At 40.1% G+C, this 25,546-nt stretch overlaps 1 protein-coding gene across 1 annotated transcript in view; it reads right to left on the reverse strand.

Annotated features, from left to right (window-relative positions):
• Positions 1–22,756, reverse strand: part of LOC121553670 (capping protein inhibiting regulator of actin dynamics) — a 52,061-nt gene extending 29,305 nt beyond the window's left edge. The window contains exons 1-2 of the mRNA XM_045219326.1: positions 22,735–22,756; positions 16,898–16,940 (exon numbers count right to left, since the gene is read on the reverse strand). Of these exons, the coding sequence (XP_045075261.1) occupies positions 16,898–16,939 (42 nt within the window). The 5' untranslated portion in view covers position 16,940; positions 22,735–22,756. The remainder of the gene's footprint in view (positions 1–16,897; positions 16,941–22,734) is intronic.
• Between the last annotated feature and the right edge of the window lie 2,790 nt (positions 22,757–25,546).

Consider the following 25,546-nt stretch of genomic DNA (forward strand, 5'->3'; position numbering starts at 1 on the left):
CCTCATGGACTACAGAATGACATCATGATATCATAACACCCCCCTCATGGACTACAGAATGACATCATGATATCATAACATCCCCCTCATGGACTACAGAATGACATCATGATATCATAACATCCCCCTCATGGACTACAGAATGACATCATGATATCATAACATCCCCCTCATGGACTACAGAATGACATCATGATATCATAACATCCCCCTCATGGACTACAGAATGACATCATGATATCATAACATCCCCTCATGGATTACAGAATGACATCCATGATATCATAACATCCCCCTCATGGACTACAGAATGACATCCATGATATCATAACATCCCCTCATGGATTACAGAATGACATCATGATATCATAACATCCCCCTCATGGACTACAGAATGACATCATGATATCATAACATCCCCTCATGGACTACAGAATGACATCATGATATCATAACATCCCCCTCATGGACTACAGAATGACATCATGATATCATAACATCCCCTCATGGACTACAGAATGACATCATGATATCATAACATCCCCCTCATGGACTACAGAATGACATCATGATATCATAACATCCCCCTCATGGGCTACAGAATGACATCATGATATCACAACATCCCCCTCATGGACTACAGAATGACATCATGATATCATAACATCCCCCTCATGGACTACAGAATGACATCATGATATCATAACATCCCCCTCATGGACTACAGAATGACATCATGATATCATAACATCCCCCTCATGGACTACAGAATGACATCATGATACATAACATCCTCATGAAACACATGATACATAACCCCTCATGGACTACAGAATGACATCATGATATCATAACATCCCCCTCATGGATTACAGAATGACATCATGATATCATAACATCCCCCTCATGGACTACAGAATGACATCATGATATCATAACATCCCCCTCATGGACTACAGAATGACATCATGATATCATAACATCCCCCTCATGGACTACAGAATGACATCATGATATCATAACATCCCCCTCATGGACTACAGAATGACATCATGATATCATAACATCCCCCTCATGGATTACAGAATGACATCATGATATCATAACATCCCCTCATGGACTACAGAATGACATCATGATATCATAACATCCCCCTCATGGACTACAGAATGACATCATGATATCATAACATCCCCCCTCATGGACTACAGAATGACATCATGATATCATAACATCCCCCTCATGGATTACAGAATTACATCATGATATCATAACATCCCCCTAATGGACTACAGAATGACATCATGATATCATAACATCCCCCTCATGGACTACAGAATGACATCATGATATGCATAACATCCCCCTCATGGACTACAGAATGACATCATGATATCATAACATCCCCTCATGGACTACAGAATGACATCATGATATCATAACATCCCCTCATGGATTACAGAATGACATCATGATATCATAACATCCCCCTCATGGATTACAGAATGACATCATGATACATAACATCCCCCTCATGGACTACAGAATGACATCATGATATCATAACATACCCCTCATGGACTACAGAATGACATCATGATATCATAACATCCCCCTCATGGATTACAGAATGACATCATGATATCATAACATCCCTCATGGACTACAGAATGACATCATGATATCATAACATCCCCCTCATGGACTACAGAATGACATCATGATATCATAACATCCCCTCATGGACTACAGAATGACATCATGATATCAATCTCATGGACAAATCAGCAACTCCCTCATGGATTACAGAATGACATCATGATATCATAACATCCCCCTCATGGACTACAGAATGACATCATGATATCATAACATCCCCCTCATGGACTACAGAATGACATCATGATATCATAACATCCCCCTCATGGACTACAGAATGACATCATGATATCATAACATCCCCCTCATGGACTACAGAATGACATCATGATATCATAACATCCCCCCCTCATGGACTACAGAATGACATCATGATATCATAACATCCCCCTCATGGATTACAGAATGACATCATGATATCATAACATCCCCTCATGGACTACAGAATGACATCATGATATCATAACATCCCCCTCACTGGACTACAGAATGACATCATGATATCACAACATCCCCCTCATGGACTACAGAATGACATCATGATATCATAACATCCCCTCATGGATTACAGAATGACATCATGATATCATAACATCCCCCTCATGGACTACAGAATGACATCATGATATCATAACATCCCCCTCATGGACTACAGAATGACATCATGATATCATAACATCCCCCCTCATGGACTACAGAATGACATCATGATATCATAACATCCCCTCATGGACTAAGCAGAATGACATCATGATATCATAACATCCCCTCATGGACTACAGAATGACATCATGATATCATAACATCCCCTCATGGACTACAGAATGACATCATGATATCATAACATCCCCCTCATGGACTACAGAATGACATCATGATATCATAACATCCCCTCATGGATTACAGAATGACATCATGATATCATAACATCCCCTCATGGACTACAGAATGACATCATGATATCATAACATCCCCCTCATGGACTACAGAATGACATCATGATATCATAACATCCCCTCATGGACTACAGAATGACATCATGATATCATAACATCCCCCTCATGGACTACAGAATGACATCATGATATCATAACATCCCCCTCATGGATTACAGAATGACATCATGATATCATAACATCCCCCTCATGGACTACAGAATGGCATCATGATATCATAACATCCCCTCATGGATTACAGAATGGCATCATGATATCATAACATCCCCCTCATGGACTACAGAATGACATCATGATATCATAACACCCCTCATGGACTACAGAATGACATCATGATATCATAACATCCCCCTCATGGATTGACAGAATGACATCATGATATCATAACATCCCCTCATGGACTACAGAATGACATCATGATATCATAACATCCCCCCTCATGGACTACAGGAATGACATCATGATATCATAACATCCCCTCATGGATAACAGAATGACATCATGATATCATAACATCCCCCTCATGGACTACAGAATGACATCATGATATCATAAACATCCCTCATGGATTACAGAATGAAGACATCATGATATCATAACATCCCTCATGGATTACAGAATTGACATCATGATATCATAACATCCCCCTCATGGATTACAGAATGACATCATGATATCATAACATCCCCCTCATGAATTACAGAATGACATCATGATATCATAACATCCCCTCATGGACTACAGAATGACATCATGATATCACAAGCACCCCCTCATGGACTAGCAGAATGACATCATGATATCATAACATCCCCCTCATGGACTACAGAATGACATCATGATATCATAACATCCCCCTCATGGATTACAGAATGACATCATGATATCATAACATCCCTCATGGACTACAGAATGACATCATGATATCATAACATCCCCCTCATGGACTACAGAATGACATCATGATATCATAACATCCCCCTCATGGACTACAGAATGACATCATGATATCATAACATCCCCCTCATGGACTACAGAATGACATCATGATATCATAACATCCCCCCTCATGGACTACAGAATGACATCATGATATCATAACATCCCCTCATGGATTACAGAATGACATCATGATATCATGACATCCTCATGGATTACAGAATGACATCATGATATCATAACATCCCCTCATGGATTACAGAATGACATCATGATATCATAACATCCCCCTCTATGGACAACAGAATGACATCATGATATCATAACATCCCCTCATGGATTACAGAATGACATCATGATATCATAACATCCCCCTCATGGACTACAGAATGACATCATGATATCATAACATCCCCCTCATGGACTACAGAATGACATCATGATATCATAACATCCCCCCTCATGGGACTACAGAATGACATCATGATATCATAACACCCCCTCATGGACTACAGAATGACATCATGATATCATAACATCCCCCTCATGGACTACAGAATGACATCATGATATCATAACATCCCCCTCATGGACTACAGAATGACATCATGATATCATAACATCCCCCTCATGGACTACAGAATGACATCATGATATCATAACATCCCCCTTATGAATTACAGAATGGCATCATGATATCATAACACCCCCCTCATGAATTACAGAATGACATCATGATATCATAACATCCCCTTCATAGATTACAGAATGACATCATGATATCATAACATCCCCCTCATAGACAACAGAATGACATCATGATATCATAACATCCCCCTCATGGATTACAGAATGACATCATGATATCATAACATCCCCCTCATGGACTACAGAATGACATCATGATATCATAACATCCCCTCATGGATTACAGAATGACATCATGATATCATAACATCCCCCTCATGGACTACAGAATGACATCATGATATCATAACATCCCCCTCATGGACAACAGAATGACATCATGATATCATAACATCCCCCTCATGGACTACAGAATGACATCATGATATCATAACATCCCCTCATGGATTACAGAATGACATCATGATATCACAACATCCCCTCATGAATTACAGAATGGCATCATGATATCATAACATCCCCCTCATGAATTACAGAATGGCATCATGATATCATAACATCCCCCTCATGAATTACAGAATGGCATCATGATATCATAACATCCCCCTCATGGACTACAGAATGACATCATGATATCATAACATCCCCCTCATGGACTACAGAATGACATCATGATATCATAACATCCCCCTCATGGACTACAGAATGACATCATGATATCATAACACCCCCCTCATGGACTACAGAATGACATCATGATATCATAACACCCCCCTCATGGGACTACAGAATGACATCATGATATCATAACATCCCCCTCATGGACTACAGAATGACATCATTGATATCATAACATCCCCTCATGGACTACAGAATGACATCATGATATGGCATAACATCCCCTCATGGACTACAGAATGACATCATGATATCATAACATCCCCCTCATGGATTACAGAATGACATCATGATATCATAACATCCCCCTCATGGACTACAGAATGACATCATGATATCATAACATCCCCCTCATGGACTACAGAATGACATCATGATATCATAACATCCCCCTCATGAATTACAGAATGGCATCATGATATCATAACATCCCCCTCATGGACTACAGAATGACATCATGATATCATAACATCCCCTTCATAGATTACAGAATGACATCATGATATCATAACATCCCCCTCATGGACTACAGAATGACATCATGATATCATAACATCCCCCTCATGGTACAGAATTACATCATGATATCATAACATCCCCCTCATGGACTACAGAATGACATCATGATATCATAACATCCCCCTCATGGACTACAGAATGACATCATGATATCATAACATCCCCCTCATGGACTACAGAATGACATCATGATATCATAACATCCCCTCATGGACTACAGAATGACATCATGATATCATAACATCCCCCCCCTCATGGACTACAGAATGACATCATGATATCATAACACCCCATGGACTACAGAATGACATCATGATATCATAACATCCCCTCATGGACTACAGAATGACATCATGATATCGTAACATCCCCCTCATGGATTACAGAATGACATCATGATATCATAACATCCCCTCATAGACAACAGAATGACATCATGATATCTTAACATCCCCCTCATGGATTACAGAATGGACATCATGATATCATAACATCCCCTATGGACTACAGAATGACATCATGATATCAAACATCCCCTCATGGATTACAGAATGACATCATGATATCATAACATCCCCCCTCATGGACAACAGAATGACATCATCGATATCATAACATCCCCCTCATGGACTACAGAATGACATCATGATATCATAACATCCCCCTCATGGATTACAGAATGACATCATGATATCATAACATCCCCTCATGAATTACAGAATGGCATCATGATATCACAACACCCCTCATGAATTACAGAATGGCATCATGATATCATAACATCCCCCTCATGAACTACAAAATGGCATCATGATATCATAACATCCCCCTCATGAATTACAGAATGGCATCATGATATCATAACATCCCCCTCATGGAATTACAGAATGGCATCATGATATCATAACATCCCCTCATGGACTACAGAATGATATCATGATATCATAACACCCCCCTCATGGACTACAGAATGACATCATGATATCATAACATCCCCCTCATGGACTACAGAATGGCATCATGATATCATAACATCCCCCTCATGGATTACAGAATGGCATCATGATATCATAACATCCCTCATGGACTACAGAATGACATCATGATATCATAACACCCCCTCATGGACTACAGAATGACATCATGATATCATAACATCCCTCTCATGGACTACAGAATGACATCATGATATCATAACATCCCCCCTCATGGACTACAGAATGACATCATGATATCATAACACCCCCTCATGGACTACAGAATGACATCATGATATCATAACATCCCCCTCATGGACTACAGAATGACATCATGATATCATAACATCCCCCTCATGGACTACAGAATGACATCATGATATCATAACATCCCCCCTCATGGACTACAGAATGACATCATGATATCATAACATCCCCTCATGGACTACAGAATGACATCATGATATCATAACATCCCCCTCATGGACTACAGAATGACATCATGATATCATAACATCCCCTCATAGACTACAGAATGACATCATGATATCATAACATCCCCTCATGGACTACAGTGAATGACATCATGATATCATAACATCCCTCATGGACTACAGAATGACATCATGATATCATAACATCCCCCCTCATGGACTACAGAATGACATCAGTGATATCATAACATCCCCCTCATGGATTACAGAATGACATCATGATATCATAACATCCCCCCTCATGGATTACAGAATGACATCATGATATCATGAACATCCCCTCATGGACTACAGAATGACATCATGATATCATAACATCCCCCTCATGGATTACAGAATTACATCATGATATCATAACATCCCCTAATGGACTACAGAATGACATCATGATATCATAACATCCCCCTCATGGACTACAGAATGACATCATGATATCATAACATCCCCCTCATGGGCTACAAAATGACATCTTGATATCATAACACCCCCTCATGGACTAGCAGAATGACATCATGATATCATAACATCCCCTCATGGACAACAGAATGACATCATGATATCATAACATCCCCCTCATGGATTACAGAATGACATCATGATATCATAACATCCCCTCATGGACTACAGAATGACATCATGATATCATAACATCCCCCCTCATGGACTACAGAATGACATCATGATATCATAACATCCCCCTCATGGACTACAGAATGACATCATGATATCATAACACCCCCTCATGGACTACAGAATGACATCATGATATCATAACATCCCCCTCATGGACTACAGAATGACATCATGATATCATAACATCCCCCTCATGGACTACAGAATGGCATCATGATATCATAACATCCCCCCTCATGGACTACAGAATGACATCATGATATCATAACATACCCCTCATGGACTACAGAATGACATCATGATATCATGCAACATCCCTCATGGACTACAGAATGACATCATGATATCATAACATCCCCCTCATGGACTACAGAATGACATCATGATATCATAACATCCCCCTCATGGATTACAGAATGACATCATGATATCATAACATCCCCCTCATGGACTACAGAATGACATCATGATATCATAACATCCCCCTCATGGATTACATAATTACATCATGATATCATAACATCCCCTAATGGACTACAGAATGACATCATGATATCATAACATCCCCCTCATGGACTACAGAATGACATCATGATATCATAACATCCCCCTCATGGGCTACAGAATGACATCATGATATCATAACACCCCCTCATGGACTACAGAATGACATCATGATATCATAACATCCCCCTCATGGACTACAGAATGACATCATGATATCATAACATCCCCCTCATGGATTACAGAATGACATCATGATATCATAACATCCCCCTCATGGACTACAGAATGACATCATGATATCATAACATCCCCCTTATGAATTACAGAATGGCATCATGATATCATAACACCCCCCTCATGAATTACAGAATGACATCATGATATCATAACATCCCCTTCATAGATTACAGAATGACATCATGATATCATAACATCCCCCTCATAGACAACAGAATGACATCATGATATCATAACATCCCCCTCATGGATTACAGAATGACATCATGATATCATAACATCCCCCCTCATGGATTACAGAATGACATCATGATATCATAACATCCCCCTCATGGACTACAGAATGACATCATGATATCATAACATCCCCCTCATGGATTACAGAATGACATCATGATATCATAACATCCCCCTCATGGACTACAGAATGACATCATGATATCATAACATCCCCCTCATGGATTACAGAATGACATCATGATATCATAACATCCCCCTCTTGGACTACAGAATGACATCATGATATCATAACATCCCCCTCATGGACTACAGAATGGCATCATGATATCATAACATCCCCCTCATAGACTACAGAATGACATCATGATATCATAACATCCCCCTCATGGACTACAGAATGACATCATGATATCATAACATCCCCCTCATGGACTACAGAATGACATCATGATATCATAACACCCCTCATGGACTACAGAATGACATCATGATATCATAACATCCCCCTCATGGACTACAGAATGACATCATGATATCATAACATCCCCCTCATGGACTACAGAATGACATCATGATATCATAACATCCCCCTCATGGACTACAGAATGACATCATGATATCATAACATCCCCCTCATGGACTACAGAATGACATCATGATATCATAACATCCCCCTCATGGACTACAGAATGACATCATGATATCATAACATCCCCTCATGGACTACAGAATGGCATCATGATATCATAACATCCCCCTCATAGACTACAGAATGACATCATGATATCATAACATCCCCCTCATGGACTACAGAATGACATCATGATATCATAACATCCCCTCATGGACTACAGAATGACATCATGATATCATAACATCCCCCTCATGGACTACAGAATGACATCATGATATCATAACATCCCCCTCATGGATTACAGAATGACATCATGATATCATGAACATCCCCTCATGGACTACAGAATGACATCATGATATCACCAACACCCCCTCATGGATTACAGAATTACATCATGATATCATAACATCCCCTAATGGACTAAAGAATGACATCATGATATCATAACATCCCCTCATGGACTACAGAATGACATCATGATATCATAACATCCCCCTCATGGGCTACAGAATGACATCATGATATCATAACACCCCTCATGGACTACAGAATGACATCATGATATCATAACATCCCCCTCATGGACTACAGAATGACATCATGATATCATAACATCCCCTCATGGATTACAGAATGACATCATGATATCATAACATCCCCCCTCATGGACTACAGAATGACATCATGATATCATAACATCCCCCTTATGAAATACAGAATGGCATCATGATATCATAACACCCCCCTCATGAATTACAGAATGACATCATGATATCATAACATCCCCTTCATAGATTACAGAATGACATCATGATATCATAACATCCCCCTCATGGACAACAGAATGACATCATGATATCATAACATCCCCCTCATGGATTACAGAATGACATCATGATATCATAACATCCCCCTCATGGACTACAGAATGACATCATGATATCATAACATCCCCCTCATGGATTACAGAATGACATCATGATATCATAACATCCCCCCTCTTGGACTACAGAATGACATCATGATATCATAACATCCCCCTCATGGACTACAGAATGGCATCATGATATCATAACATCCCCCTCATAGACTACAGAATGACATCATGATATCATAACATCCCCCTCATGGACTAAGCAGAATGACATCATGATATCATAACATCCCTCATGGATTACATAATGACATCATGATATCATAACATCCCCTCATGGACTACAGAATGACATCATGATATCATAACATCCCCCTCATGGATTACAGAATGACATCATGATATCATAACATCCCCCTCATGGACTACAGAATGACATCATGATATCATAACATCCCCCTCATGGATTACAGAATTACATCATGATATCATAACATCCCCTAATGGACTACAGAATGACATCATGATATCATAACATCCCCTCATGGGCTACAGAATGACATCATGATATCATAACACCCCTCATGGACTACAGAATGACATCATGATATCATAACATCCCCCTCATGGACTACAGAATGACATCATGATATCATAACATCCCCCTCATGGATTACAGAATGACATCATGATATCATAACATCCCCCTCATGGACTACAGAATGACATCATGATATCATAACATCCCCCATGAATTACAGAATGGCATCATGATATCATAACACCCCCTCATGAATTACAGAATGACATCATGATATCATAACATCCCCTTCATAGATTACAGAATGACATCATGATATCATAACATCCCCCTCATAGACAACAGAATGACATCACGATATCATAACATCCCCTCATGGATTACAGAATGACATCATGATATCATAACATCCCCCCTCATGGACTACAGAATGACATCATGATATCATGGAACATCCCCCCTCATGGATTACAGAATGACATCATGATATCATAACATCCCCCTCATGGACTACAGAATGACATCATGATATCATAACATCCCCCTCATGGACAACAGAATGACATCATGATATCATAACATCCCCCTCATGGACTACAGAATGACATCATTATATCATAACATCCCCCTCATGGATTACAGAATGACATCATGATATCATAACATCCCCCTCATGAATTACAGAATGGCATCATGATATCATAACATCCCCCTCATGAATTACAGAATGGCATCATGATATCATAACATCCCCCTCATGAATTACAGAATGGCATCATGATATCATAACATCCCCCTCATGGACTACAGAATGACATCATGATATCATAACACCCCCCTCATGGACTACAGAATGACATCATGATATCATAACATCCCCCTCATGGACTACAGAATGACATCATGATATCATAACATCCCCTCATGGACTACAGAATGACATCATGATATCATAACACCCCCTCATGGACTACAGAATGACATCATGATATCATAACATCCCCCTCATGGACTACAGAATGACATCATGATATCATAACATCCCCCTCATGGACTACAGAATGACATCATGATATCATAACACCCCCTCATGGACTACAGAATGACATCATGATATCATAACATCCCCCTCATGGATTACAGAATGACATCATGATATCATAACATCCCCCCTCATGGACTACAGAATGACATCATGATATCATAACATCCCCCTCATGGACTACAGAATGACATCATGATATCATAACATCCCCTTATGAATTACAGAATGGCATCATGATATCATAACACCCCCCTCATGAATTACAGAATGACATCATGATATCATAACATCCCCTTCATAGATTACAGAATGACATCATGATATCATAACATCCCCCTCATAGACAACAGAATGACATCATGATATCATAACATCCCCCTCATGGATTACAGAATGACATCATGATATCATAACATCCCCCTCATGGACTACAGAATGACATCATGATATCATAACATCCCCCTTATGAAATACAGAATGGCATCATGATATCATAACACCCCCCTCATGAATTACAGAATGACATCATGATATCATAACATCCCCTTCATAGATTACAGAATGACATCATGATATCATAACATCCCCCTCATGGACAACAGAATGACATCATGATATCATAACATCCCCCTCATGGATTACAGAATGACATCATGATATCATAACATCCCCCTCATGGACTACAGAATGACATCATGATATCATAACATCCCCCTCATGGATTACAGAATGACATCATGATATCATAACATCCCCCTCATGAATTACAGAATGGCATCATGATATCATAACATCCCCCTCATGAATTACAGAATGGCATCATGATATCATAACATCCCCCTCATGAATTACAGAATGGCATCATGATATCATAACATCCCCCTCATGGACTACAGAATGACATCATGATATCATAACACCCCCCTCATGGACTACAGAATGACATCATGATATCATAACATCCCCCTCATGGACTACAGAATGACATCATGATATCATAACATCCCCCTCATGGACTACAGAATGACATCATGATATCATAACACCCCCCTCATGGACTACAGAATGACATCATGATATCATAACATCCCCTCATGGACTACAGAATGACATCATGATATCATAACATCCCCCTCATGGACTACAGAATGACATCATGATATCATAACACCCCCCTCATGGACTACAGAATGACATCATGATATCATAACACCCCCCTCATGGACTACAGAATGACATCATGATATCATAACATCCCCCTCATGGACTACAGAATGACATCATGATATCATAACATCCCCCCTCATGGATTTCAGAATGACATCATGATATCATAACATCCCCCTCATGGACTACAGAATGACATCATGATATCATAACATCCCCCTTATGAAATACAGAATGGCATCATGATATCATAACACCCCCCTCATGAATTACAGAATGACATCATGATATCATAACATCCCCTTCATAGATTACAGAATGACATCATGATATCATAACATCCCCCTCATGGACAACAGAATGACATCATGATATCATAACATCCCCCTCATGGATTACAGAATGACATCATGATATCATAACATCCCCCTCATGGACTACAGAATGACATCATGATATCATAACATCCCCCTCATGGATTACAGAATGACATCATGATATCATAACATCCCCCTCTTGGACTACAGAATGACATCATGATATCATAACATCCCCCTCATGGACTACAGAATGGCATCATGATATCATAACATCCCCCTCATAGACTACAGAATGACATCATGATATCATAACATCCCCCTCATGGACTACAGAATGACATCATGATATCATAACATCCCCTCATGGATTACATAATGACATCATGATATCATAACATCCCCCTCATGGACTACAGAATGACATCATGATATCATAACATCCCCCTCATGGATTACAGAATGACATCATGATATCATAACATCCCCCTCATGGACTACAGAATGACATCATGATATCATAACATCCCCCTCATGGATTACAGAATTACATCATGATATCATAACATCCCCTAATGGACTACAGAATGACATCATGATATCATAACATCCCCCTCATGGGCTACAGAATGACATCATGATATCATAACACCCCCTCATGGACTACAGAATGACATCATGATATCATAACATCCCCCTCATGGACTACAGAATGACATCATGATATCATAACATCCCTCATGGATTACAGAATGACATCATGATATCATAACATCCCCCTCATGGACTACAGAATGACATCATGATATCATAACATCCCCCTTATGAATTACAGAATGGCATCATGATATCATAACACCCCCCTCATGAATTACAGAATGACATCATGATATCATAACATCCCCTTCATAGATTACAGAATGACATCATGATATCATAACATCCCCTCATAGACAACAGAATGACATCATGATATCATAACATCCCCCTCATGGATTACAGAATGACATCATGATATCAGCAACATCCCCCTCATGGACTACAGAATGACATCATGATATCACAACATCCCCCTCATGGATTACAGAATGACATCATGATATCATAACATCCCCCTCATGGACTACAGAATGACATCATGATATCATAACACCCCCTCATGGACTACAGAATGACATCATGATATCATAACATCCCCCTCATGGACTACAGAATGACATCATGATATCATAACATCCCCCTCATGGATTACAGAATGACATCATGATATCATAACATCCCCCTCATGGACTACAGAATGACATCATGATATCATAACATCCCCCTTATGAAATACAGAATGGCATCATGATATCATAACACCCCCCTCATGAATTACAGAATGACATCATGATATCATAACATCCCCTTCATAGATTACAGAATGACATCATGATATCATAACATCCCCCTCATGGACAACAGAATGACATCATGATATCATAACATCCCCCTCATGGATTACAGAATGACATCATGATATCATAACATCCCCCTCATGGACTACAGAATGACATCATGATATCATAACATCCCCTCATGGATTACAGAATGACATCATGATATCATAACATCCCCCTCTTGGACTACAGAATGACATCATGATATCATAACATCCCCCTCATGGACTACAGAATGACATCATGATATCATAACATCCCCCTCATGGATTACAGAATGACATCATGATATCATAACATCCCCTTCATAGATTACAGAATGACATCATGATATCATAACATCCCCCTCATAGACAACAGAATGACATCATGATATCATAACATCCCCCTCATGGATTACAGAATGACATCATGATATCATAACACCCCCCTCATGAATTACAGAATGACATCATGATATCATAACATCCCCTTCATAGATTACAGAATGACATCATGATATCATAACATCCCCTCATAGACAACAGAATGACATCATGATATCAGTAACATCCCCCTCATGGATTACAGAATGACATCATGATATCATAACATCCCCCTCATGGACTACAGAATGACATCATGATATCATAACATCCCCCTCATGGATTACAGAATGACATCATGATATCATAACATCCCCCTCATGGACTACAGAATGACATCATGATATCATAACATCCCCCTCATGGACAACAGAATGACATCATGATATCATAACATCCCCCTCATGGATTACAGAATGACATCATGATATCATAACATCCCCCCCTCATGGATTACAGAATGACATCATGATATCATAAAATCCTCCTCATGAATTACAGAATGGCATCATGATATCATAACATCCCCTCATGAATTACAGAATGGCATCATGATACATGGCAACATCCCCTCATGAATTACAGAATGGCATCATGATATCATAACATCCCCCTCATGGACTACAGAATGACATCATGATATCATAACACCCCCTCATGGACTACAGAATGACATCATGATATCACAACATCCCCCTCATTGACTACAGAATGACATCATGATATCATAACATCCCCCTCATGGACTACAGAATGACATCATGATATCATAACACCCCCTCATGGACTACAGAATGACATCATGATATCATAACATTCCCCTCATGGACTACAGAATGACATCATGATATCATAACATCCCCCTCATGGACTACAGAATGACATCATGATATCGATAACACCCCCTCATGGACTACAGAATGACATCATGATATCATAACATCCCCCTCATGGATTACAGAATGACATCATGATATCATAACATCCCCTCATGGACTACAGAATGACATCATGATATCATAACATCCCCCTCATGGACTACAGAATGACATCATGATATCATAACATCCCCCTCATGGACTACAGAATGACATCATGATATCATAACATCCCCCTCATGGACTACAGAATGGCATCATGATATCATAACATCCCCCTCATGGACTACAGAATGACATCATGATATCATAACATCCCCCTCATGGACTACAGAATGACATCACGATATCATAACATCCCCCCTCATGGATTACAGAATGACATCATGATATCATAACATCCCCCCTCATGGACTACAGAATGGCATCATGATATCATAACATCCCCTCATGGACTACAGAATGACATCATGATATCATAACATCCCCCTCAGTGGACTACAGAATGACATCATGATATCATAACATCCCCCTCATGGATTACAGAATGACATCATGATATCATAACATCCCCCTCATGGACTACAGAATGACATCATGATATCATAACATCCCCCTCATGGATTACAGAATTACATCATGATATCATAACATCCCCCTCATGGACTACAGAATGACATCATGATATCATAACATCCCCTAATGGACTACAGAATGACATCATGATATCATAACATCCCCTAATGGACTACAGAATGACATCATGATATCATAACATCCCCCTCATGGACTACAGAATGACATCATGATATCATAACACCCCCTAATGGACTAGAGCATCAGACTGAAGGTGCTTTCAAGACAACTGGGAACTCAGGGAAGAAACGAGGTCAGATCATGACGTCAGGGATCTTCAGGTCAGAAAGTTGGAGCTCTAGAGAGATGACTGAGTTTCTGACTTGGAATTCCAAGTTCGATGACCGTTCAAAACGATTTTTCCCAGTTGGATCTCATTATTTTCAGAGTTCCCATTTGTCTTGAACGCACTGAAGTCGGAGTGTACAAGAAACCAGGAGTTAACCATGTAAGTCCCAGTGAGATGCGTATGTCTTTGTCATGAGAAGGTTTGACAACACTGTACACTTACCTTGGACATGGGAATCCCTTCAAACTGAATAACATGGTCCATCCTGGACAGACAGGACACAGTTACTACACTATATACATTAGTACACAGTTAGTACACAGTTAGTACACAGTTAGTACACAGTTAGTACAGTTGACATATTGTAGTACACTTTACACACACGGTCCCCAATGAGTAAATACACAGTTAAACACTAAACACACACACGGTCCCCAGTTAGTAAATAAACAGTTAAACACTAAACACACACACGGTCCCCAATGAGTAAATAAACAGTTAAACACTAAACACACACACGGTCTCCAGTTAGTAAATAAACAGTTAAACACTAAACACACACACGGTCCCCAGTTAGTAAATACACAGTTAAACACTAAACACACACATGGTCCCCAGTTAGTAAATACACAGTTAAACACTAAACACACATGGTCCCCAGTTAGTAAATACACAGTTAAACACTAAACACACATGGTCCCCAGTTAGTAAATACACAGTTAAACACTAAACACACACACGGTCCCAGATGAGTAAATAAACAGTTAAACACTAAACACACACGGTCTCCAGTTAGTAAATAAACAGTTAAACACTAAACACACACACGGTCCCCAGTTAGTAAATACACAGTTAAACACTAAACACACACATATGGTCCCCAGTTAGTAAATACACAGTTAAACACTAAACACACACATATGGTCCCCAGTTAGTAAAATAAACAGTTAAACACTAAACACACACATATGGTCCCCAGTTAGTAAATACACAGAAATAAACACTAAACACACACATATGGTCCCCAGTTAGTAAATACACAGTTAAACACACACACGGTCCCCAGTTAGTAAATACACAGTTAAACACTAAACACACACATATGGTCCCCAGTTAGTAAATACACAGTTAAACACATACACGGTCCCCAGTTAGTAAATACACAGTTAAACACTAAACACACACATATGGTCCCCAGTTAGTAAATACACAGTTAAACACACACACGGTCCCCAGTTAGTAAATACACAGTTAAACACTAAACACACACACGGTCCCCAGTTAGTAAATAAACAGTTAAACACTAAACACACACACGGTCCCCAGTTAGTAAATACACAGTTAAACACTAAACACACATGGTCCCCAGTTAGTAAATACACAGTTAAACACTAAACACACATGGTCCCCAGTTAGTAAATACACAGTTAAACACTAAACACACACATATGGTCCCCAGTTAGTAAATACACAGTTAAACACTAAACACACACATGGTCCCCAGTTAGTAAATACACAGTTAAACACTAAACACACACATATGGTCCCCAGTTAGTAAATACACAGTTAAACACTAAACACACATGGTCCCCAGTTAGTAAATACACAGTTAAATACTAAACACACATGGTCCCCAGTTAGTAAATACACAGTTAAACACTAAACACACACATATGGTCCCCAGTTAGTAAATACACAGTTAAACACTAAACACACATGGTCCCCAGTTAGTAAATACACAGTTAAACACTAAACACACACATGGTCCCCAGTTAGTAAATACACAGTTAAACACTAAACACACACATATGGTCCCCAGTTAGTAAATACACAGTTAAACACTAAACACACATGGTCCCCAGTTAGTAAATACACAGTTAAACACTAAACACACACATATGGTCCCCAGTTAGTAAATACACAGTTAAACACTAAACACACACATATGGTCCCCAGTTAGTAAATAAACAGTTAAACACACACACGGTCCCCAGTTAGTAAATACACAGTTAAACACTAAACACACACATATGGTCCCCAGTTAGTAAATATACAGTTAAACACTAAACACACACATATGGTCCCCAGTTAGTAAATACACAGTTAAACACACACACGGTCCCCAGTTAGTAAATACACAGTTAAACACTAAAACACACACGGTCTCCAGTTAGTAAATACACAGTTAAACACTAAACACACACACGGTCCCAGTTAGTAAATACACAGTTAAACACTAAACATACACATATGGTCCCCAGTTAGTAAATACACAGTTAAACACTAAACACACGGTCCCCAGTTAGTAAATACACAGTTAAACACTAAACACACACATGGTCCCCAGTTAGTAAATACACAGTTAAACACTAAACACACACACGGTCCCCAGTTAGTAAATAAACAGTTAAACACTAAACACACACATATGGTCCCCAGTTAGTAAATAAACAGTTAAACACACACACGGTCCCCAGTTAGTAAATACACAGTTAAACACTAAACACACACATATGGTCCCCAGTTAGTAAATATACAGTTAAACACTAAACACACACATATGGTCCCCAGTTAGTAAATATACAGTTAAACACTAAACACACACATATGGTCCCCAGTTAGTAAATACACAGTTAAAACACACACGGTCCCCAGTTAGTAAATACACAGTTAAACACTAAACACACACACGGTCTCCAGTTAGTAAATACACAGTTAAACACTAAACACACACACGGTCTCCAGTTAGTAAATACACAGTTAAACACTAAACATACACATATGGTCCCCAGTTAGTAAATACACAGTTAAACACTAAACACACGGTCCCCAGTTAGTAAATACACAGTTAAACACTAAACACACACATGGTCCCCAGTTAGTAAATACACAGTTAAACACTAAACACACACACGGTCCCCAGTTAGTAAATAAACAGTTAAACACTAAACACACACATATGGTCCCCAGTTAGTAAATAAACAGTTAAACACACACACGGTCCCCAGTTAGTAAATACACAGTTAAACACTAAACACACACATATGGTCCCCAGTTAGTAAATATACAGTTAAACACTAAACACACACATATGGTCCCCAGTTAGTAAATACACAGTTAAACACACACACGGTCCCCAGTTAGTAAATACACAGTTAAACACTAAACACACACACGGTCTCCAGTTAGTAAATACACAGTTAAACACTAAACACACACACGGTCTCCAGTTAGTAAATACACAGTTAAACACTAAACATACACATATGGTCCCCAGTTAGTAAATACACAGTTAAACACTAAACACACGGTCCCCAGTTAGTAAATACACAGTTAAACACTAAACACACACATGGTCCCCAGTTAGTAAATACACAGTTAAACACTAAACACACACACGGTCCCCAGTTAGTAAATAAACAGTTAAACACTAAACACACACACGGTCCCCAGTTAGTAAATAAACAGTTAAACACTAAACACACACATATGGTCCCCAGTTAGTAAATACACAGTTAAACACACACACGGTCCCCAGTTAGTAAATACACAGTTAAACACTAAACACACACATATGGTCCCCAGTTAGTAAATATACAGTTAAACACTAAACACACACATATGGTCCCCAGTTAGTAAATACACAGTTAAACACACACACGGTCCCCAGTTAGTAAATACACAGTTAAACACTAAACACACACACGGTCTCCAGTTAGTAAATACACAGTTAAACACTAAACACACACACGGTCTCCAGTTAGTAAATACACAGTTAAACACTAAACATACACATATGGTCCCCAGTTAGTAAATACACAGTTAAACACTAAACACACACATGGTCCCCAGTTAGTAAATACACAGTTAAACACACACACTGTCCCCAGTTAGTAAATACACAGTTAAACACTAAACACACACATATGGTCCCCAGTTAGTAAATACACAGTTAAACACTAAACACACACATATGGTCCCCAGTTAGTAAATACACAGTTAAACACTAAACACACACACGGTCTCCAGTTAATAAATACACAGTTAAACACTAAACACACACATATGGTCCCCAGTTAGTAAATAAACAGTTAAACACTAAACACACACATATGGTCCCCAGTTAGTAAATACACAGTTAAACACTAAACACACGGTCCCCAGTTAGTAAATACACAGTTAAACACTAAACACACACATGGTCCCCAGTTAGTAAATACACAGTTAAACACTAACACACACATATGGTCCCCAGTTAGTAAATAAACAGTTAAACACTAAACACACACACGGTCCCCAGTTAGTAAATAAACAGTTAAACACTAAACACACACACGGTCCCCAGTTAGTAAATAAACAGTTAAACACTAAACACACACATATGGTCCCCAGTTAGTAAATACACAGTTAAACACTAAACACACAGTCCCCAGTTAGTAAATAAACAGTTAAACACTAAACACACGGTCCCCAGTTAGTAAATACACAGTTAAACACTAAACACACACCTCCACACTCACTCACAGTTAACCTACTCAGACAATACTCAATGTATATTATTACTACTAATCTAAGAGTACTAATACAAGCACATAGAACATATTTAGTTCCTTTCCTTGGTTCCGGCACTGTCCTACTATAAATTACTGTCCCAGTCGAGGTAGTTAGATGCACTAACCTGTAGCTGTGTCTGTGGTGTCCTCTGGTCTGTCTCTCTGTGTGTCTGTGGTGTCCTCTGGTCTGTCTCTCTGTGTGTCTGTGGTGTCCTCTGGTCTGTCTCTCTGTGTGTCTGTGGTGTCCTCTGGTCTGTCTCTCTGTGTGATGTGGTGTCCTCTGGTCTGTAAATACACAGTTAAACACTAAACACACACATATGGTCCCCAGTTAGTAAATACACAGTTAAACACACACACGGTCCCCAGTTAGTAAATACACAGTTAAACACTAAACACACACATATGGTCCCCAGTTAGTAAATATACAGTTAAACACTAAACACACACATATGGTCCCCAGTTAGTAAATACACAGTTAAACACACACACGGTCCCCAGTTAGTAAATACACAGTTAAACACTAAACACACACACGGTCTCCAGTTAGTAAATACACAGTTAAACACTAAACACACACACGGTCTCCAGTTAGTAAATACACAGTTAAACACTAAACAACACATATGGTCCCCAGTTAGTAAATACACAGTTAAACACTAAACACACACATGGTCCCCAGTTAGTAAATACACAGTTAAACACAAACACACTGTCCCCAGTTAGTAAATACACAGTTAAACACTAAACACACAATGGTCCCCAGTTAGTAAATACACAGTTAAACACTAAACACACACATGGTCCCCAGTTAGTAAATACACAGTTAAACACTAAACACACACACGGTCTCCAGTTAATAAATACACAGTTAAACACTAAACACACACATATGGTCCCCAGTTAGTAAATAAACAGTTAAACACTAAACACACACATATGGTCCCCAGTTAGTAAATACACAGTTAAACACTAAACACACGGTCCCCAGTTAGTAAATACACAGTTAAACACTAAACACACACATGGTCCCCAGTTAGTAAATACACAGTTAAACACTAAACACACACATATGGTCCCCAGTTAGTAAATAAACAGTTAAACACTAAACACACACACGGTCCCCAGTTAGTAAATAAACAGTTAAACACTAAACACACACACGGTCCCCAGTTAGTAAATAAACAGTTAAACACTAAACACACACATATGGTCCCCAGTTAGTAAATACACAGTTAAACACTAAACACACAGTCCCCAGTTAGTAAATAAACAGTTAAACACTAAACACACGGTCCCCAGTTAGTAAATACACAGTTAAACACTAAACACACACCTCCACACTCACTCACAGTTAACCTACTCAGACAATACTCAATGTATATTATTACTACTAATCTAAGAGTACTAATACAAGCACATAGAACATATTTAGTTCCTTTCCTTGGTTCCGGCACTGTCCTACTATAAATTACTGTCCCAGTCGAGGTAGTTAGATGCACTAACCTGTAGCTGTGTCTGTGGTGTCCTCTGGTCTGTCTCTCTGTGTGTCTGTGGTGTCCTCTGGTCTGTCTCTCTGTGTGTCTGTGGTGTCCTCTGGTCTGTCTCTCTGTGTGTCTGTGGTGTCCTCTGGTCTGTCTCTCTGTGTGATGTGGTGTCCTCTGGTCTGTCTCTCTGTGTGATGTGGTGTCCTCTGGTCTGTCTCTCTGTGTGTCTGTGGTGTCCTCTGGTCTGTCTCTCTGTGTGATGTGGTGTCCTCTGGTCTGTCTCTCTGTGTGTCTGTGCTGTCCTCTGGTCTATCTCTCTGTGTGTCTGTGGTGTCCTCTGGTCCGTCTCTCTGTGTGATGTGGTGTCCTCTGGTCTGTCTCTCTGTGTGTCTATGGTGTCCTCTGGTCTGTCTCTCTGTGTGATGTGGTGTCCTCTGGTCTCTCTCTCTGTGTGATGTGGTGTCCTCTGGTCCGTCTCTCTGTGTGATGTGGTGTCCTCTGGTCTGTCTCTCTGTGTGATGTGGTGTCCTCTGGTCCGTCTCTCTGTGTGATGTGGTGTCCCGTTGTTTGTCCACCGATCCCTATTATAGCCAGTGTGTGTCCAGTGATCCTCCAGTGTTAGTGTGACCACACGTGTCAGCGATGGCAGCGATTTCAGCAGCGGCCCGTGAGAAGTGGCACTCTCCCACTAATAAAGCAACGCTGCATGCCACCACGGGGTGACTGATGGAGCTGCTGGGGCCGTCAATGTTCTTCCCTGAGAATCTGATGGGGGGTTGGGTGTTGTGGGGTGTCATGTCAGCCAGGGGGGACTGTTGTCATGTTTGTGTTGTTTGCCAGAGCTGGGTACCACCCCTACAGAATGTCCCTGGGCTGGCACGGATTTACCAACGATGTCACCGTTCAAGCCTCAGTAACACTAGAAGAGGAAAGGACATAGAGGACAGGAGAGAGGTGGGGGGAGTGAAGAGGACAGGAGAGAGGTGGGGGGAGTGAAGAGGACAGGAGAGAGGTGGGGGGAGTGTAGAGGACAGGAGAGAGGTGGGGGAGTGAAGAGGACAGAGAGAGGTGGGGGGAGTGGAGAGGACAGGAGAGAGGTAGGGGGAGTGAAGAGGACAGGAGAGAGGTGGGGGGAGTGAAGAGGACAGGAGAGAGGTGGGGGGAGTGAAGAGGACAGGAGAGAGGTGGGGGGGAGTGAAGAGGACAGGAGAGAGGTGGGGGGAGTGAAGAGGACAGGAGAGAGGTGGGGGGGAGAGTAGAGGGACAGGAGAGAGGTGGGGGGAGTAAAGAGGACAGGAGAGAGGTGGGGGAGTAAAGAGGACAGGAGAGAGGTGGGGGGAGTGAAGAGGACAGGAGAGAGGACAGGAGTGAGGTGGGGGGAGTGTAGAGGACAGGAGAGAGGTGGGGGGAGTGAAGAGGACAGGAGAGAGGTGGGGGGAGTGTAGAGGACAGGAGAGAGGTGGGGGAATGTAGAGGACAGGAGAGAGGTGGGGGGAGGGACAGGAGTGAGGTGGGGGGAGTGTAGAGGACAGGAGAGAGGTGGGGGAGTGAAGAGGACAGAGAGAGGTGGGGGGAGTGAAGAGGACAGGAGAGAGGTGGGGGGAGTGAAGAGGACAGGAGAGAGGTGGGGGGAGTGAAGAGGACAGGGTTAGGGTTAGGGTTAGGGTTAGGGTTATAATGATAATAAACTGCCAGAGGTTTCAGTAATATACCTTTAGGTTTAGTAATACACTACCAGAGGTTTCAGTAATATACCCTTATGGTTTAGTAATACACTGCCAGACGTTTCAGTAATATGCCCTTATGGTTTAGTAATACACTGCCAGAGGTTTCAGTAATACACTGCCAGAGGTTTCAGTAATATAACCTTATGGTTTAGTAATACACTGCCAGAGGTTTCAGTAATATACCCTTATGGTTTAGTAATACACTGCCAGAGGTTTCAGTAATATACCCTTATGGTTTAGTAATACACTGCCAGAGGTTTCAGTAATATACCCTTATGGTTTAGTAATACACTGCCAGAGGTTTCAGTAATATGCCCTTATGGTTTAGTAATACACTGCCAGAGGTTTCAGTAATATACCCTTATGGTTTAGTAATACACTGCCAGAGGTTTCAGTAATATGCCCTTATGGTTTAGTAATACACTGCCAGAGGTTTCAGTAATATACGCTTATGGTTTAGTAATACACTGCCAGAGGTTTCAGTAATATACCCTTATGGTTTAGTAATACACTGCCAGAGGTTTCAGTAATATACCCTTATGGTTTAGTAATACACTGCCAGAGGTTTCAGTAATATGCCCTTATGGTTTAGTAATACACTGCCAGAGGTTTCAGTAATATGCCCTTATGGTTTAGTAATACACTGCCAGAGGTTTCAGTAATATACCCTTATGGTTTAGTATTACACTGCCAGAGGTTTCAGTAATATACCCTTATGGTTTAGTAATACACTGCCAGAGGTTTCAGTAATATACCCTTATGGTTTAGTAATACACTGCCAGAGGTTTCAGTAATATACCCTTATGGTTTAGTAATACACTGCCAGAGGTTTCAGTAATATACCCTTATGGTTTAGTAATACACTGCCAGAGGTTTCAGTAATATACCCTTATGGTTTAGTAATACACTGCCAGAGGTTTCAGTAATATACCCTTATGGTTTAGTAAGACACTGCCAGAGGTTTCAGTAATATACCCTTATGGTTTAGTAATACACTGCCAGAGGTTTCAGTAATATACCCTTATGGTTTAGTAATACACTGCCAGAGGTTTCAGTAATATGCCCTTATGGTTTAGTAATACACTGCCAGAGGTTTCAGTAATA

This window comes from Coregonus clupeaformis, unplaced genomic scaffold (genome assembly GCF_020615455.1).
Source record: "Coregonus clupeaformis isolate EN_2021a unplaced genomic scaffold, ASM2061545v1 scaf2272, whole genome shotgun sequence".
Lineage (NCBI taxonomy): Eukaryota > Metazoa > Chordata > Actinopteri > Salmoniformes > Salmonidae > Coregonus > Coregonus clupeaformis.